Source organism: Periplaneta americana, chromosome 3 (assembly GCF_040183065.1).
Source record: "Periplaneta americana isolate PAMFEO1 chromosome 3, P.americana_PAMFEO1_priV1, whole genome shotgun sequence".
NCBI classification, from domain to species: Eukaryota; Metazoa; Arthropoda; class Insecta; order Blattodea; family Blattidae; genus Periplaneta; species Periplaneta americana.
The window spans coordinates 149,346,653-149,367,900 of NC_091119.1; the positions used below are offsets into that span (position 1 = coordinate 149,346,653).

At 38.5% G+C, this 21,248-nt stretch overlaps 1 protein-coding gene across 3 annotated transcripts in view; it reads right to left on the reverse strand.

Annotated features, from left to right (window-relative positions):
- Positions 1–21,248, reverse strand: part of LOC138696603 (RNA/RNP complex-1-interacting phosphatase) — a 364,465-nt gene that overhangs the window by 165,290 nt on the left and 177,927 nt on the right. For all 3 annotated transcript variants that reach the window (XM_069821760.1, XM_069821759.1, XM_069821758.1), the window contains one exon: positions 1,864–1,943. In XM_069821760.1, the coding sequence (XP_069677861.1) occupies positions 1,864–1,943 (80 nt within the window). The remainder of the gene's footprint in view (positions 1–1,863; positions 1,944–21,248) is intronic.

A 21,248-nucleotide genomic window follows, 5' to 3' on the forward strand; every position in this document is an offset into this window, starting at 1 on the left:
TACTCACGTTGTTGATATTTGAACATGGGGAACTTACTCACGTTATTGATATTTTGTTTGGTAACTAACTGAAGAACAGCGAAAACGCTCATACGGGAAGCCAAATGCCAGCCTTGTATTCTTATATAATTGACGTGGTTCTTCCCAGGTTATACAGGACCAATTGGAACAAGAGTTATCTTGCCATTACAGAGTTATCATAGAAGGCTAAACTCTTAAAATGACTACCGAATGCTGAAATACGTAAATATGACGGTTTCTATTACCTACATGGAAACAAACAGCAGCTCCATAACATTGGAAACTATTTCAACACAGATTAAAACACTAAAAAGATAGAATTCTAACTATACTTTGAAAAGTCTCCAATTTCTAACGTTATTTCATTTTTTAAGCTAAATTACAAAGTAATTTTTATTTCAAAGAAGTCACTCTGTATAGAAAAGTCTTACACCGTGGTACTGACTGCCATTATGTAGTGGTTTATTGTTCCTCGTCACGGACTACTGATTTGGGCAGTGTTTCTTATATCGCCTCCAGAAACGTAGTCCCCTCATCTTGCCGCAGCACCCGCATTACGTGGGTGGCATCCAGCATCCTTGCGGATATACTGTAGGTAGGAACGGGGACGCAGAGGGATAACAAGAGCGTATATATTATGTAAGTTTACAGACGTGGGTGTTGCATAACATCAAAACGTGCTGTAAACATTACATTGCGCATCCGCGCTCTCTTTTATTAGTGCGATATAAGATTCGACTCTACATGATATACTACAGGTTACAAATGGCGTTATCTTGGAAAAGCTACTCTTAATGAATAGCTATAAAATAAAGAAGTCTGAAATACTGTACTTTCTCTCTCTCCCTCGCCAACATGCATAAAGAAATACATACATATACAGAAATGACATGTCTGAAAACAAATCTCCCTGAAGTATGTCGAAACTTCAATGAGTACCAAACATTGAATTTCCTCATTTTTTATCGACGGATATGCAAAATAGTAAAATAATAAATACACCGTGTCCCGCTTAGGGGGATCGAGAAATAAATGTTCACCATTTAAAATCAGATGAAGATATTGTTTTGATTTACATCTGACAAGATGCAGAAACTGTCCAAGTTTATGCACCATTGGTTTAAAAACAGTTGCATGTTCATGCGCATGCGCACTAACGTTTATCGTGAAAACAAGCCTGGCGCCATTCAGTAGAACATTCCGTCATTGGACCATTCTCCTTCATCGAGGCGACAATCAAAGGAATGTGTATCTGGACATGTGCAGAACTTTTGTTGTTGATCAACTCCCCCAGAATCGGTTTTTCAGCAACAAGGAGAACCGTTGCCTGCCCACCTAGGTCATCCGACTTGACGCCCATTGATCTCTTTCTGGAGATTTATGACGAATATTGTGTACCAGCATAGTACAGTTGACACTTTGAAAAAACTGAGACAACGCATTATAAATGCAGCTGCGCTAATCACTCCACAAAGTTAAGGACCACTTGGCAGAAGGTTGAGTACCTTTTGGATGTCTTCAGGGTAGCTCGAGGCGCACACATCGAGTTGCACTGACCATTCTCCGAGACTCGGAGAGTTTTTACATCAGTTGTACAAAAAGTTATGTCATAAAACCATTATTCATCTTTAAATTAACATTTATTTCTCGATCTCTCTAATATTAATAGAGTCGAATACGCTCAAAGGATGTAAATTCAGTTCACGAGAGATACATAGTCTATTGATATTTAATAATAATTAATTGAAAGCCGCAAAAACAATCAATGTTTTCTCTCTAAAGATTTTACTTTCTGCAGATAAAGGACTTTTAAAATAACTTATTATAATATCTCATACTCACTCTTTTACTATTCTTCCCGCGGGGACCACATGTCCAGGACAATTGATTTTCTTGTACTTAATTCCTTTAGACATAAAAACCTGAAACAAATAAGGAAAAAATTTCATTAACGAACTCCAGAAGATGTATTTAAATCAGAAAATTTATTCCAGACATTCGAAGAGTTTAATCAGATTACAGATGTAAAATTTCAAAGCATACAATGACAGGGAACTGGAGAAAACTTTCGCACGTTCTCAAACCGTTCGATAAATTACATTTCTGTTGGCCTTCAACTGCCAAAGAGAAAGTAATGATCATGAACCAAAAAAATTGCTGAAACTACACAGTTAGAAGAGCTGTGTAAAGGCGTGAACTTTAAAAGCCTTCCGCTGTCTTGTTTCGATGCACCACTACGTTAATGGCGCTTTCCATTTTAATTGGACACAAGTCAAGACCGCTACAAGACCTCGTGGCAGTGTACGCTACTAGCAATGTCCAGAAAATTGGTTCCCCGTGAATGCAAACGCAATGAGGAAATGAACTACCTACAGCTTATATAAACTGCGTCCATAGAATCCATTTAAAGTAAAGTGCATTATTTTTAATAATATATTCTACAATCCTCAATTAAGAGTGAAAAGTGCATGACTTGAGAAAAATGCATATTCGAAAACAACTTACGTGCATAAGCCTGCGTTATGCTCTCAGACGAAATATCTGTTGCTAACTAGGTAGGTGTCAGGTGGTTATAATTTTATTAAACTGACGGTGTTCAGCGTGGACTGTAATGATCTTAGGAGTGTGAAATCTCGCAGATATGCTAATTAAGCAATACGCTCGCGAATTATGCAAAAAAATAATTAGTTCCAAGTCATGCCGCCAGGTGAAAATATACATAATAACATAACAAATAATGTAATATAATACATAGGATACAATGACAGTAGATAATCACATTAGACGAAGAGACACAGGTAGATGACATAAACATCACTTATCTCACACCCCTTCCGATTTTAGGTATGTTGGAATTGTGTATTTTCACCATAATTCCATAATTGGTACATAAAAAGATAAAACGTATCCCCTTCAAATGCCATAAGGCAGTTCGGGGCACAGAGGTAGAACTTTCCGTGACCTCTGCACTAGAATGAAGTGGTGTGGTCGACACCACCCTCCGACAGCCTTTTTCCCCAAGGAAATACCCTGTACTCAATTTGATAAGAAGTTTGACAACGAGAAAATCCCGTCACCACCTGAGGTCGAACCCCGGAACTTCCAGTCCGTAGCCAGCTGTTCTATCAACTGAGCTACCTGGCCGCCATAGTTAGTACATAATAATTCTTTTTCTCTATTTCTATTCCATATAACAAAATAAAAATGGTCCACCAATACAATACAATAACCAACATGTCAATGCGACCGTTTTACTTCCTTACCGTTAAGCGGCACTTATGAATTTCTCTTATGTACCTCACGTGTGTACGCTTGTCAATGGTTAAGACCAAGATCTGAGATAAGTACAAAAATTTTACTTACCTATTTTCTACAAAGTGTTAAATTTCATGCTGGGTCTGACAATCGTCAGTATGACCGAGACATTTTTCTCGTGATAGTGTAATTGGAATGGATGTTTCTTGGTTTACTATACAATAGGATGTTTATTTATGTCATCATGTACTCACTAATTCTTTCTTACAAGTGCAAAATAGGCTTAGAGAGTATGAAGTGTAAAAAAAAAGTGCAGAAAGAGGCAACATGTTTAAATCCTACACTTAGTCTAGAACGTTTCTAATAAAGTTACATACTTCATGAAACACAATCGGTGGTAATGGTGAGTGATCACCAGGGAAAGGATTTATATGTAAATACATATTTACTTATAAAGCTAATATAATTTATATTTTGCATTATCTTTATGTTTCACAATGTGTAGGGTTGAAAAATCCTACTTTTATTTTCCATATTTTTCCATATTTTAGAGTTTAGTACATATTTTCGTTAATTTCCATATATTTTCCATATTTCATATAAAACAGTCCATATTATATTAGGTTTAACAATAAAACAAAACAAAATTCCATTAACTTTTAAAAATACATTTCAACAATAGAGATTTAAACACATGTTCAGTAATCCCTTTAACATCAGAGTTATTTGAAAATTAGCAGTCCTATCAACAATGGGAAAGTAAGTTACAAAACTGTATTAATTTAATTTAAAATTTTTAACAGACTTCAGTTGTGCAGCTCAACAGTTAAATGCCAGTCAGAGTACACATAGGTTCAGTTTTGTAAATCATACTATAAAGACGGTAAATATGCCAAAAGTACGTCATTCAGTCAATTTAAAATCAAAACTAACAAGTTACATTTCAGAATTTAAAGAAGATGGTTTATCAACTGACAATAAAATATTATTTTGTAATTTGTGTCAGTGTGCAGTATCATCTACACAAAAGTTCCTGGTGCAACAACACATTACAACTAGTAAACATCAGGCCAACAAACAACTAAATTCCAAGCAGAGACAATTGTTTTTAACACAACCAACAACATCGAATGTAAGATCTGAGTTTAACATCGACCTGTGCCGTTCTCTCATCTCTGCTGATATTCCTCTCTACAAACTAAAGAATAAGGTCTTCAGGGAATTCCTTGAAAAATATACTCAACATACAATCCCGGATGAGTCAACACTTAGGAAGACGTATGCTCCATCCATCTACGATGAGACAATACAGAAGATAAGAGATGAAATTAAAGATAGTTCAATTTGGGTTTCCATTGATGAGACTCCCGACAAAGAAGGTAGACTTGTTGGTAATGTAGTTATCGGTTTGTTAAGTGAACAATATTCTGAACGAATTCTTTTACATTGTGATGTTCTAGAAAAGTGCAATAACAAAACTATAGTTAAACTGTTCAACGAAGCTATGGGTATCCTGTGGCCAAAGGGTATTATGTACGATAATGTGTTATTCTTTATTAGCGATGCTGCCCCTTATATGGTCAAAGCTGGACAAGCATTATCTGTTGTATATCCTAAATTGACTCATTTTACTTGTGTGGCGCATGCATTTCATCGTGTGGCAGAAGTGGTCAGAGACAATTTCCCTAAAGTAGATTTGTTGATTTCATCAGTGAAAAAAGTATTTCTCAAAGCTCCCAGTAGAGTTAACGTGTTGAAAGAAATGTACCCTGAAATTCCATTGCCACCAAAGCCAATTTTAACTAGATGGGGTACATGGCTAGAAGCAGTTGAATATTATGCCGAACATATAGACTCTATTAACAATGTTCTCCTTGCATTGGACTCTGAAGATGCAGTCTCAATTGATACTGCGAAAACAGTTACCTGTGACATAAGTGTGAAGAATGACTTAGCTCACATTCAGCATACATTTTCATGCATCATAAAAACGCTCAAAAGTCTCCAAAATAGGCACCTTTCACTATCTGAAAGTTTTGAAATTATAAATAGTACTGTGGAACAACTGAATCGTGGTAGAGGTAAAGTTGCAGATGCAGTAAGAGCTAAGGTGGACACTGTACTTTCAAAAAACCCTGGATATGAAGAACTACAAAAGGTTGTTGCTGTGATGAGTGGTGAATCAACAGTGAAGATTAACTTGGACTTATCCCCAGCAGACATTGTGAAATTGAATTATGTACCAGTTACTTCTTGTGACGTCGAACGCTCTTTTAGTCAGTATAAATCTATCCTCAGAGACAATAGAAGAAGATTCACTTTTCAGCACTTGAAAGAAATGTTTGTAACCTATTGTTATGGTAACAGACAATAAAAATTGTGTTTTGTTGAAACTACATTGGAAGATAAGGTACGTCCATTATATTTTTTGTTTAGTTTGATTAAAATGTACCAATATTTAACGTACATAGTCATTTTTTTATAATTTTAAGTCCATATTTAATTCCATATTTTGGTAAAAATCCATATTTAATTCCATATTTTGGTAAAAATAACTACATATATATTTACATATTTCATATATTTTTAGTCCATATAAATCCGTTCCCTGGTGATCACTATACAGAGTGTTTGCTACTAATTTCATAGTCGCATGATGGAAGCCGGTAGCGGAGATGCGGAGAGTGAAAGTGCCGCTTGGCGATAAGAAAATAAAACGGGTTCATTGTACTTCTAATAAATTATAACATCCAAATGGATTACTATTTACGATACTCCTACTTAAAGGTACGGTCACACGTTGCTACTTCTGCAGTACAAAAAACCTGCGCAACTCTCGTACTTCGACTTGTGAACAACGGTGCAACCCGAAAAGTAGCGGCTGCCGAACCCGCTGCCCGCTACTTTTTCATGCTGCGCGCAGCTTAAAAGTAGCGACGCGTGAACAAAGTTCTCAGGGTTGCGGCTGTAGCATCTTTGATATCGGTTTTCTTTAAACTTTTGCAGCGGTTGCAACCAGTGTTGCCACCCAAATGTGCCAAATGATACTTTTATTGTTTGGATATATTTTAATGTTGGATGTGATGAAAATAATGATTTGTAACAGTTACTAAATGTACAACACAGTCAGAGTATATTTGCTGACGATATAATTCATTTTTTTAATTTTCCGTAGCATAGTTTCAAACAGGAGGGTTGCCAACATTGCTAGAGTGAATATGCTGTTGGTTATCATTTAAGTATAAGGCTATAGGCGTTTTCAATAGCTTTATAGTAAAAATAATACGAATTTTTTAATACTAGTTAGGACAGAAAAGCAAATAATAGATAAGTAAGCTATCGCATGAGTTTCATAATCCGAGAGTCTAATGAGAACATAACCACAAAATGTACACTGAAGTCAATACGGAGATGGAAGCAGCTGCAGTACAAAAGTTGCGCAGCAAAAGTAGCGACGTGTGACCGTACCTTAATACAGCTCAGTGTTAATGCATAAAATAGTACGTTACATGCGGAGACATCTCTTGAGGAGTGAGAGAACATACTATAAATTGATTACGAGGGATATGTCGGCTAGAAAGCAGCTGTTCAATTTGTCTACATATACTTCAAAGGAGGTTAGGGTTCGAGAGAAAAGGAGAAAATAAAGCAATACCATTATAACCAGAATATTGTCTCTGCCGGACATTTAATAGGTCTAGATTTGTCCTTTAAAATAAACTCATTTTTTTCTAAGCTGAAATTACTATTACTATGCTTTGGGTCAATATATTTCGTGGCAATAATATCATGGTGGACAGTAGTAATAAAAATAATAATAATGACGATGTCGACGAGCTGACACCAAACTAAGTGATGAGAAGATGGATGCAGATCCAAGTACCACTCCCTCCTCTGTCCTCCTTACCTGTTTACCCGTCTGCCTACATATGACACACATGATAATAAAGCAGACATGTCACTATTTGTCCTTCGTCCATCATCTCAACTGTCAACCGGGAGGGAGATACCACAGACACCGCCTGATGCACTTGCTCATATATAGAGATGGATGGTCAAACACGGAATCATCAAGACGCACAACGGCGCTGTCAACAGCCAGACCACTCTATCACAATCAGCTCTTCAACTGCGCTTTTTGTCCACGTAGCAACTCGTACTGAAGAATAAGATGCTACAGAAATTGCTCGCCCTGCACCATCGAGTAGACTGCACGGCGTCTACCGGGTGATCACATGTTTACTGTGTTTGATATTCGATCAGAGATTCAGTACACGTTCTTTGCGTTACTTACTTACTTACTTACAAATGGCTTTTAAGGAACCCGAGGTTCACTGCCGCCCTAACATAATCCCGCTATCTGTCCTCATCCTGAGCAAGATTAATCCGTCCCTACCATCATATCCTACCTTCTTCAAATCGATTTTAATATTATCCTCACATCAACGTCTCGGCCCCCCCAAAGGTCTTTTTTCCCTCCGGTCTCCCAACTAACACTCTATATGCATTTCTGGATTCGCCCATACGTGCCACATGCCCTGCCCATCTCAAACGTCTAGATTTAATATTCCTAATTAGGTCAGGTGAAGAATACAATGCATGCAGTTCTGTGTTGTGTAACTTTCACCATTCTCCTGTAACTTCATCCCTCTTAGCCCCAAATATTTTCCTAAGCACCTTATTCTTGAACACCCTTAGCTTCTGTTCCTCTCTCAAAGTCAGAGTCCAGATTTCACAACCATACAGAACAACCGGTAATACAAATCCTAACTTTCAGATTTTTTAGACTAGACTGGATGATAAAAGCTTCTCAACCGAATAATAGCCTAACAGTCATTTCCCATATTTATTCTGCGTTTAATTTCCTCCCGAGTGTCATTTATATTTGTTACTGTTGCTCCAAAATATTTGAACTTTTCCACCTCTTCAAAAGAAAAATCTCCAATTTTGATATTTCCATTTCGTACTATGTTCTGGTCACGAGACCTAATCATATACTTTGTCTTTTCGGGATTTACTTCCAAACCTATCGCTTTACTTACTTCAAGTAAAGTTCCCGTGTTTTCCCTAATAGTTTGTGGATTTTCTCCTAACATATTCACGTCATCCGCATAGACAAGCAGCTGATGTAACCCGTCCAATTCCAAACCCTATTATCCTGGACTTTTCCAATGGCATATTTTAGAGCAAAGTTAAAAAGTAAAAGTGATAGTGCATCTTCTTGCTTTAGCCCGCAGTGAAATGGAAAAGCATCAGATAGAAGCTGGCCTATACGGACTCTGCTGTAAGTTTCACTCTTTGGGTTAGCCAGAAATAACGAACACTACGGAACCTGGCTAATGAAACTCTTTTTAGAGGCTATTTAAAGATGCTGCATCAACTATAAAGTTGTCTGGCTCCGGTACCAATACAGCGACAGCGAGATCTATTTTAGCAACATAAATCCGAGGATTAGCCACAGAATTTCGTGACAGTCTATATGGGGAGTCCTGCCCCGTAGCATCATACCTGAACTCGTGTTACGGAATAAACGCTTATTAGAGTTCTTAAGGGGAAGGAACTTGCTCATTAAACCTCGGCCAGTGTATGGTAAGGCGGGTTTTAACTCTTATGATATAATATGTATCCTCATAAAAGTATCTTATTTTTCAGCACCTCTCGTTATCAGTTAGTGGATGTGCAAGAAAGGCTTAATGCGCGAGGAAGAACAGAAGCGTTATGTTTAGTCTGTTAGCGCACTATACATAGGGATGTTGGAGAGGACTGGAAGGAATTGAAAGTAATCAGTGCAAAACCAAAAGCTTTGCCTGGTCATCATTAAACAACTAAATGCTCCACATGTGTACGGCAAAGTTCACTACGTACTCGTGTGGTCAATCATCCGTGGAACCATTGCAGTTAAATGATATAGAGCAACGGTCATCAGCACAGTGCACCCTCGGGTTAACGGATAAGACATTGCACTATCGTGCACCCTCGGACTAGTGGATAAGACATTGCACTATCGTGCATCCGTGGCTGCTGCCGGGTATGCTTTCTTTCTCTTCCTTGTGCATATTCCGAGACACTCCTTACCCTTTACCCATTTAAGCGCATGCTGACGACCACTGATATAGAGTATTAGCAGCACAGACTCAATATTTACAGGTAGGTCATGAAAGGCACACGGTACCGGATTGAAACATCATCATCATCATCATCATCATCATCCACAGGGATTAGACCTTTCGACCTGTTCCGTCCTCTCAAAGAAATTGATCTCGCCATCTCTTTGTAGGTCTTCCTCTGTCTCTCTTGCCTTTAGGTTTGTACTCTAGAATCATTTTAGGGATACGATATTCTGTCATTTTTTGTACATGTTCATAGTATTTTTCATGGTATTCTTTTATTTTATTGTTTAAATTGAATATGTTCAGTTCGTCGCTTGTTGAAATATTCTTCCTTTAGCACACCCCACACAAAAGCGTCACACACCGTGAGGTCTGTGTATGACAGGATAGGGAAAGGCACATTCCCTGGACACGACTCTATTCGGAAAGATTTCCTCGAGGAACACACCAGATTACCGTAGCCGATACATGGAGAGGGTCCTGCTGAAAGATTTGCTACTCGAAATCAAGACAATTGTGCTGTCATGGTTGCATGGAGCATTGCCCGCATGGATTAGGTCTACGTAGTGAACAATGACGGACGCCATGTGGAGCATGCATTGTGTAAGGATGGCCAGACAAAGCTTTTCATTTTGCTCAGTTACCTTTTTCTTACAACACCACGTAAAAACATAATTTACATAAGTTACATATACATACATACATACATATACATAATTTGCAAGTGATGTGCCCAGGGTTGGGAAGTAACGTGTAAAAAATTAATTTCTACACGACGCGTAAAATACGCGCACAGATGCATAATATATGTAATAAATGTAAAAAATGTAATAAATTCAAAAGTTTCTGTAACACATTAAATAAACAAAGTGTTTAATAATAATTGTTACCGAGTTCCTAAGCTATCAACATGCATTTACTTGAGGTAGTTCATTCGATCTCTTCATATGAAGTCTTCATTTCTTCTATCCTTTCAAACGATTCGCCGACACCACACACTGTTTCCGCGTTTGTTTAGCTATTCGTCGCGAAAATACGAATCCCAGAGTTTACTAGTAATCAAAGGCTGTTGACGGTTTTCCTCATTTTGTCATTGTGTTTCTCACGGTTCCCAACCGCGGCACTTTATTTATTTTCTTTATCCAGTGATCGAAGAAGTCTTGTGCAAAGAGGCCAATATTACAAGAGAAAACTCCAAATGTGTTGTCCTTTTGAGAACTCTCTGTAAATACTTTGCAGAGGTAGCACCTTTGACTTTTAGTACACACTTCTAGATTGTTCGTGATCACATTGTGATCTAATAGCCTAGAAAATTTAAAAGAATGGAATGACATAATCGACTTCAGTTCACAACATATTTCCGAAGCGTACTGTAAGAGTTTATAATCAGTGATTTTATAGTAAGATCCTACTTTGTGACCTGGTAGAGTGTAAGAGAAGGCCCTATGGCCTTAACTCTGCCAATATAAATAATAATAATAATAATAATAATAATAATAATAATAATAATAATAATAATAATAATAATTCATTAAAAATAAAAGTTGAAGACGGCATGTCGTAGCCTACACAGAAAAATATTTTCATAGCAAGTATGACGAACTTCTCTGATTCCCACAGAACTTTACAAAACTGCGAAGAATGTAGCCCTTTATACATTTTGGGTTCGATAATAAAAACTCAACATAGCGTCTTAAAGCACATAAAATATATAATTTATTAATTAACTCACTTCTTACTTACTATGGCTTTTAAGGAACCCGAAGGTTCACTGCCGCCCTCACACAAGCCCGCCATCGGTCCCTATCCTGTGCAAAATTAATCCACTCTCTATCATCATATCCCATCTCCCTCAAATCCATTTTAATATTGTCATCCCATCCACGTCTTGGCCTCCCCAAAGGTCTTTTTCCCTCCGGCCTCCCAACTAACACTCTATATGCATTTCTGGATTCGCCCATACGTGCTACATGCTCTGCCCATCTCAAACGTCTGGATTTAAAATTCCTAATTATGTCAGGTGAAGAATACAATGCGTGCAGTTCTGCGTTGTGTAACTTTCTCCATTCTCCTGTAACTTCATCCCTCTTAGCCCCAAATATTTTCCTAAGAACCTTATTCTCAAATACCCTTAATCTCTGTTCCCCTCTCAAAGTAAGAGTCCAAGTTTCACAACCATACAGAACAACCGGTAATAAACTGTTTTATAAATTCTAACTTTCAGATTTTTTGACAGCAGACTAGATGACAAAAGCTTCTCAACCGAATAATAACACGCATTTTCCATATTTATTCTGCGTTTAATTTCTTCCTGAGCGTCATTTATATTTGTTACAATTAATGCACTTCAATGATAATAATTTATTAAACCGCGTAGAAAATCGTGTAAAATATTAGCTTTTCTACCAGTTATGAATTACGTGTAATTTATGTAAAATAAGTGTCATGTAATTTATGTAAACCATGCATCATGTAATTTACGCGGCCAACCCTGGATTTCCTTCATAAAGAGAAGTTTAATAAAAAATGGCAAGAGAAAATTACTCATAACAGAAGTTTCATAATCTTCTGAGGACCGAACGCAGGTTCCATTGCAATGAAATTTTAAGTTAATTGAGCTGGGGCAGTCTTTAGGGAAGGCAAACGGACCTAGGCTGAGAGGCTGTGAACTGAATTTAGAGTCAAGTGGTTAGTTTACAAGAGGGTAGATTCCGTGAGAAAACGGGAACAACTCGAACCCGACTGCAACGTGGCGCAATTGCAGAATACGGCAGTGGGCCTCCTCCAGTATAGCGAGGGGCCTCGTATCTAGGACCGGTGTGGGAGGAATAGGACAAAAAGAATACAGAGAAGCTGAACCGACCAAACTGCTGACGCGGTCGGAGACTCGAATCTTCGTCAACTTAGGGGACAGAACAGAATAGACGGGACAATATAGAAACGGGAAAAAGTTTTATGAATGGTAGTGTGTGTCTAAGTTAGTCACATAGTACAGGGTTCGCACAAAGTACTGTCGTCTCCAGGAAACAGCGGGGAATCACCGCAGAACAGAAAAGAGAGGACACAATTTCTGCTGGTACAAAATCCCAAAATCTTAAGTTTCTTTTGGAAAAAGAGATGGGTGATTCTCTTATGACAAAGCACCAATAGATTTATGCAGATTCGATATGTTTTGAATAGTGCAATGTTTCAAAACAGGAATAAAATAAGAGCGTTATTCCAACAAGCAAAATTAGTAATAGCTTTGAAACTAAACTAAACACAGTACGCCCTATTTGGCTACATACTGTACTGTAAATAGTTTTAAGCTAATAAGTAAATTGTCACTTAATACAGATAAGTCAAATGTAATTAAGTGCCTGACATAATTATAGATCTGCAGATCAGGTGTTATGTGTAGGAAACGGTGGCAAGATTTTAAAACAAATTGTCTTCTTCTTCTTCTTCTTCTTCTTCTTCTTCCTATCACGTTTGTTTTTTTACTTGGTTATTTAACGACGCTGTATTAACTACGAGGTTATTTAGAGTCGGTGGGATTGCTGATCGCGAGATGGTATTTAGCGAGGTGAGGCCGAGGATTCGCCATAGATTACCTGACATTTGCCCTACGGTTAAGGAAAACCTCGGAAAAAAACCAACCAGGTAATCAACCCAAGTGGGAATCGACTGCCATTACGACCACCAATTCTATGCCTTTTTATTGTATAATTCCTTCTGTAAATTCTGTCCCTACTCATCCTATTCTCCCTACGCCTTCCAATTCTACTTCTATTCATCATATTACTCCAACTGTCACTTTCGTTCGTACTCATTCTACTCCCATTACGTCCACTGATTCTATTTCTGTTCCTTTTATTACTCCTACTAGTGGCCTGCAATGTTCTAACATGAGTGAGGCAACCAAGATATTACAGACTTCATCTCATTTCACATGAAAAACTAATCGCAAAATATGTGTTAAAATTCTTAAGCGGTTAAAACTTGAAGGAATGAGAATGGAAGACAGCGAATATTTTTTATAACAAGGTGGAACAAAACGACAGGCCTTCTTCTGCACAGCGAACATGGGCGGCGAATATTGAACTTCACCATACTCGACAAACTTCAACCGAACATAACACCTGTAATGCACGACGCTAACTCTTACTGCCAATTTTGTCCCCACTCTACGTACTCTCATTACGCCCACCAATTTTTTTCCCATTCATTATATCATTCCTACTGCCAATTTTATCCATACTAATCCTACTCCCATTGCGCCCACCAATAAAATTCGATTCCTATTCATTGTATTATTCCTACTGTCAATTTTGTCCTTACTTATTCCAGTTCTATCACGCTCACCAGTTCTATCCCTGTTCATTATATTTTTCCTACTGCCAATTCCGTCTCTACTCATCTTAGTCACATTACGCCCACCATTTCCATTCCTATTTATTATATTGCTCCTACTGCCAATTCTGTACCTATTTATCCTACTCCTATTGCGGTCACCAATAAAATCCGATTCATATTCATTGTATTATTCTTATTGTCAATTTTGTCTTTACTCGTTCCAGTTTTATTACGCTCACTAGTTCTACCCCTATTCCTTATATTTCTTCTACTGGCAATTTCGTTTTTAATTATCCTAGTCACATTACGTCCATCATTTACAATCCTATTTCTGCTACTAACACCACTGCCTCTATCAACATTACCACCAATGATACCATCTATTGCTACAACAGTCAACACATTCTCTATGGTCCTCAGAGCCCTTGAAGACTCTCAAGTTTGAATGTGTTCTTCTTTCTCTAGTTAATAACCTTACAAATGTTGGTATTCCCACAATATCACGGGAAACCAAACAGAAAACGAATGGACATCCACTTTCTTAGAGGGATTTTAATACTTGTCCGTGGGTACATGCAAGGTTTATGAGGATTTCTCTAAAGAAACCTGCATCGCTCCTCCTCTGTCATGAGTTTATAATCAAACTAAACTTATATAGTACTTTCAAAAGCATGGAATGTGAATCTATTAGAAGTTTTGCGTTCTATTAATCCAAAAGCCGGACCATGACGTCCCTACACAACCTTATTAACTCTCAGCTTCACAAAAATGTTTAAATCGTGAAAGGCGGAGCCATTAACTCGTCCCTTGGTTTGATGACTGCATTACTGACTTTTTGTATCCGAACTCCACCCAGACATTACCATTAATATGCACCGTGAACGTTACATATTTTCTCACACAGTTCGAGTCTAAAGCAAGACTTCATTATACGCTGTACGATGCGCTTTCGTAAGTAGAAAGGATCAATTTCACATCGCATGGAATTCGAGGGAAGGGAAAAATTAAGATAAACGGGCATAAAATATTTAATACAGGTACAGGATCAGTAGAAATTTGTTTGGTCCAAGGATCTCTGAAGTACGAGTATAAAATTGCGTGTGCAAATTCAGCGCTGTGTGCGAATGTTCGCTTGTTGTCGATGTGCAGAGTGGGCACAAAGTCCCGCACCCCCATAAATACCTCAAATATATACACTATTTGTCATTTTCGTCATAATACAGACATACATTCACTTTGCAATAACTGTGTGTCCTAAGTATCCAAAGAGTCAGTATATTTCCCATCATTCTCCTCACACAAAACAATGCGTCGCCAGGATCGGTGTGACATTCGCCTCAGCATTGCTGGTGTAATCTGTTGGAAAGAGCGTCGTTTTTATTTATTTTTATTTTATTGGGTTATTTTACGACGCTGTATCAACATCTAGGTTATTTAGCGTCTGAATGAAGATGATAATGCCGGTGAAATGAGTCCGGGGTCCAGCACCGAAAGTTACCCAGCATTGCTCGTATTGGGTTGAGGGAAAACCCCGTAAAAAACCTCAACCAGGTAACTTGCCTCGACCGGGATTCGAACCTGGGCCACCTGGTTTCGCGGCCAGACGCAAGAGCGTCGTACGGCGTCCTTCAATTCATCAATGGTGTCGTACCGTTCCTGTGCAACAATGTTCTTGAAGAAACCCCAAAGCGCATTGCCACAGGTTTCCACAACGCTGGATTGGCCGTGGGTTACCCAGCTTACCAGATCCTCTCGACTGGCCACCTCGCAGCCCTGACTTCACAACTTATGACAATGTCGGACTTAAGGAAAACCCTATGAATGCGTTTTAACGTCTATAAATGGATTAGGATAAAGAAATTTGGATAAAAGAATACAGTTTGCTGTGTCTAATGCAAGCAATGAAATAAAAATATGAATAATAGCTAGTCAATCCTTCAATAATAATGCATTCAAACAGAATTTACTATGCAAAGCACAAGTAAAGAACTGTTTTTAAATCACAAACAATTAACAATAAACTTGTATACTGTATACGAGTATAAACACATGAGAATATAGACTACTATAAATGTTGATTATGTTATAATATGTGTATGTGAGCAATGACAAATTACTATAGGCCTAACTTCCTAGCATGTAGGCCTACTGTGTACAAGTCTTATTCGCATCCACGTCAAAGAACAACTTACTAAATAACGTGTTTTAAATATAGTTCACCATGGATTATAAATAAAGTCTTCCAAACAGTTTATGTAAATATACTGTGCGGACTCCCCATATGTAGGAATGAACTCGTTCACATTGTCTAGTTCATCGAATATGACGTAAACATTTTAAGGCAACGTAAGTCGAATTTCTATTCCACAAAATTATTTAATTCTTGTTCCTATTTAGTGTACGTTGAATATAGACGTTACCGGTGCACTTCAAAGGTCCAGTTGCGGACTTAAACCAAGATTAAATATCGCGTTGTAGTGCTAAAGCGGAGGAAGAGGATAGTTTGACTTTTGTGTCGTTCTAGTCACATCAACAGCTAATAACTAATCAGTTTTCATCTGCATTGTCTGTTCTCTACAACAATTTTAAACGAATTCAAATACAGTGTATTATTCAAACGCAGTTCTTTAATTTCTCAGCTACTTACAGTGTCAGCGAGTATGAAGGAATTAAAGAAATACAATAATACGACGAGACACTCTTATAATGTGAGGAATACAAAACATAAATATAAATTTAATACACGTATAGGGTCATTCAATATTCTATTGGTCTCATAATATTTAAGATACCGTTTGCTTACTTCCTAGATCATACCCAGATTGCTCGGCGTTATAGGCTTTGATGGTAACAACTTTTGTCAGGTTTACTATGCTGCCATCTAGTTGTTACATAAGGAGTCACGTCATAACTCCCATTTGAATTGCATTAGCGATTGTACTGCCATCTCGTGTTCGTTTACGGCGGACGGGTGGCGATCCTGGCGGTTATTCTCTTCAAAGTGCAACCGATTTTAACATAGGAATGAGCAATCTATATGTGATCTGGGCTTACTTCTAAAACCTCATGACTCCGTTTAAGGAAATTGTGCATGAGAGCAAAATAACTTCCTTATTTTTTATACTTCACCTAACAACTGTTACGCATTCATTATTTATAAGATATGACATTTGTAGGATTACGAGGTTCATCAGCAGACGCGCATTGACCATAGATATAGGCCTACAAGGTTTTCACCCACAATCCAACATTCAGGAAAAATTAGACTTACGAGGTTTCAGAAGTAAGCCGATGATATATAATCGTGTGCGTAGCAGAGTTACAGTAACCCGCCTACAGCATGAATGTTTACCCGTTGTCAATCCGAATTCGTGTCCTGTGGGTGGGGATTGGACGCCTTGCTGATAACATGCTACGAAGTAATGTTCAATCACTCTCATTCCCTGAATCCGCAGTTCCGGAGTCGGACATAGACACCCCCCTAGCGGAGGTTTCAATACCTAATAGAAATTTAGTTACACTTATTTGCTGTCAGGGGGCAGCGGAACAAGTGGTAAGCTCATCGCCTTAAAGCCACCTAATATGCAACTACTGTAAGGTACTACAAGGACGCGGGAGAAGAGAAATTTAGTCTAGAGGCACTAATTTAGGTTGGAAGTCTTCAACATGCCGGGAAACTCTGACACGGAAACAATGGCGTAAGTCCCTTCCGGACGACTTGCGCTACGGATTTCTGAGTCCTGTAAAATCCATCGATCCCTACCAGGTTTGAACAGCCAACCCCTGTCTAAGAGTTATCCGTCGATAAAGAGTATAGATATGGAGACAGACTAAGATCCGATATCGAGTTGTAGTATTACGGAGAACAAAGGGAAGGAAGAAGTAGCTCCAGAATTTTTAGCCATCTTGAAGTTATATTAATACAAAAAGTTATTGTCTGAGCAGTGGAAACCTGTATTATATTATATTACTTCTGTCCCGAAATTTCTAGCACAACTTCATTTTTCTTATTCCGCATGTCCATTTCACACGCTGCATTCTTTTCCATATCCACATTTCAAATGATTCTAGCCATTTCTCTTCACTTCGTCGTAATGTCCAATTTCTGACCCATACAATGCCATACTCCACACGATCCACTTCATTAGTCTCTTCATTAGTTATTTTTCCAGAGGTTCGCAGAAGATGCTCCTTTTTTCTATTAAAAGCTTCCTTTGCCATTGCTATCATCCATTCGACTTCCGGGCAGCAGCTCATGTTACTACTTATATATCACATCCCAAATATTTGAAGGTGGCCACTTGTTGCACTGTCTCATTTCGAATTCGCACGTTTACCTTCTTTAGTTTTCTTCTGATAACCATCACCTTCGTCTTGCTTACATTTATCTTCATCCCATACTGCTCATAGCTGTTATGTAACTCCAGTAGCATATCTCTTAGCGTTGTCTCTTCTGCCAACAATATCATATCAGGAAATCTTAATGCGTTTTATTCTTCTCCCTCCCATTATCATCCCTCCCATTTTCTCGTGGTCGGGTGTTGGTGATGATTATGATTATGATGATGATAAAATGCCAGCGAAATAAGTCCGAAAGTTACGTAGCATTTACTTGGAGGTCTGAGAAAACCACAACCAGACGTCCACAGTCAAGCGCGGTGACTACTAGGCCTACTCAAAGCGATGGACAAACATCTATTCAACGAAGTTCTTCTTCTTGAAATGGAATATAAATGTGAGATTTATATCACTTCTGTACGAAGCAACAGTAACCATGGCAACACCTCCTTGAAGTTGTTCAATTCGCGTTACACCCGCCGTCTAGCAGAGACTATTCCAAATAAGGTTTACCGGAAATTCCTTCAAATGCTCATGTTGCTTAACAAATTTTCCACCTCACCCGATAATAAGAACTAAAATTACGAGTCTGACATATTCAGAAAAAAAAATCCCGATGTACTTAACACACATTCACACGAAGAGTGTACTCAAGCCAGTGCCATTAAGTTGGCAACCTCTGACGCAGAGCACACATAAAATAAATCATCCGAGATAAATCCGCTTGCTTTAATATCTCTCACAAAGGTGTAAGTAAAACGTATTGCATTTAAAGTGCTGGGATGTCAAAGTGTGCCATGATAACAGCATAAAGGTAATGTACGACTGTTTACAACTCCGACTGAAGAATTATCTTGTCTTTCACTTATGGTGTCCGTGACAAATGGGCAAATAGCTTGAAGAGTACGGCTCACTATACCAAAAACACTTCAGGTAAAGGTCGGCAGGTACTTTTTTATTCTGTATTAAAGGGAGTCTTTGAGTCGGAGTAACGCCCTTTCGGGGTCGCGACCTGTGGGTTAACTCGCAGAGGCCCGTGTTACTTCGGTGTTGGTCGGGCTGACTGATTGACGTACAGAGGGGCATGAGAATAGGTAGTCGGGCGCCACAAAACCAAACCTGAAGGCTTTTCAATCTGTTGCAACGCACTTCACTGAATTTATCGGATGAGCTGATACCGATTTTATCAATTGCATCGTTAAACTGGAAAAGAAAATTCTCGTGTAAAAAATCACTAACATTAGCTTAGTAACAATACCACCAAGTCCACACCTGTGGAGTAACGGTTAGCGTATATGGCCGCGAAACCAGGTGGCCCGGGTTCGATTCCCAGTCGAGCCAAGTTACCTGGTTGATGTTTTTTCCGGGTTTTCCTCAACCCAATATGAGCAAATGCTGGGTAACTTTAGGTGCTGGACCCCCGACTCATTTCACCGGCATTACCACATTCATCTCATTCAGACGCTAAATAACCTAAGATGTTGATAAAGCGTCGTAAAATAACCTACTAAAATAAAAAAGTACCACCAACGGCAGTGATGGGTAATGACAGCAGTGGTAGTAGTAATGGTAGCAGGTTAAATAGCAATAACAGAAAAGGTAGTAGCAGTACCAATGATAGTAATGAGTCAATAGCAGTAGTTATAGTCGTAATTGTAGTGTACTAATGGAAATAGTAGCAGTCGCAGCACCAATGGTAGTATCACCAGTAACGACAGCAGCAAATAGTACCAGTAATAGTAATCAGTAGGGACCGGATTTTTAGGTTCTTAAAAATACCATTTCAGGTTTTTGGAATAGATGAAATAGGTTTTTTTAGGCTTTATGTCCAACCTGTGAAAGGGGTCGCATAAACTGCCCGATCGCTAAAAATATATTCTTACAGTTATTCTTAAAAATAAATACACTGTGTCCGCTTAAACGTATAACATTATTCATTATTTTATTACTTGAAAAGTATTGTTGATATTTACACTCGGTTTGCTTCTACGAGTAGGGTAACTCAAAATGTTTCTTGTGTTTGCATGGCGGGAGTGTACAATAGTGGCAAAAAAAAAAAAAAAAAACCGGACCGACCCTTGTAGTTGATACAAAAGAATCCTGTGCTGTATATTGTGTCAAACTGTTATAATTTCAATATGGATAGTGAAGCCAGAGGTATGTACTGCTATTTAATGTAAAAATACGCAGTTATCTTTGCCGAATAGAGGTAGAGAAGTAATAATGATACCAGATGAAAATAAAACCCTCAATTCTGGCAAAAACTGATGAAAATGAGGCATTCCTCGATATGGTTTGTTTCTCGGACGAGGCTACATTCCACACTTCCGGGAAGATTAACAAACACAACCAGATCTGCGCCATCGCATTGTTGCCATTGACTGCCATACCGCTAATGGTACATCAGCCACAGGACGAATGCTTCTGATAAAGAGGATAACTGCGAAATATATTACTAGGGACCTTAGCCTCCAGTGAAAATAAACATTCTAATCTCACTACTGATTCTGGACGCACACAGAAACAATGGCGAGCTTCCGTATTCCCTCAGGTTCCACTACCGTTCCACAATTACAGGTTTACGATCTTTATGGTTACGAAGCCAGCAGCTATTATGATATTAGATATCATCTTTGGTTTCCGCGCCTCATAGACAATGTGTCAGCACCTCCTTGACTCGCGGCGCGCGTCCTGCCTGCCGATGTGATACGATCAGACAAGACGAGTCCAACACCACGCAGAAAGCAGACACGCCCACCGCGCCGCGCCGCACCGGCCGCTGCAGCAGACACGTGCAAATATCAAATACGTCGCACGTGGCCTAATTGCGCATGGATTTACTTACTTATTTAGTTCTTTTTAACATGTTTTGCTTATTACCTCCGAAGTGTATCTGAAACGTTTCTACTGCGTAAGACTTCTAATAATTCATTCATTCGTGGTGTTCTGCCCAACATTCTTCAATCTCTTCTATTTTCTGCCTTCCTCTTAGTCTCCGCATATGATTCATTTATCTTAATGATTCATTTATCTTAATGTCGTCTATCATCCGATATCTTTTTCTGCCTCGAACTCTTCTCCCTTTCACCATTCCTTCCAGTGCATTCTTCAGTAGGTAGTTTCGTGAACAGCGAATATTTCTACTGTTCTCCAACCAGGAGATCAACCATGAAAGGAATGTGCTTACTA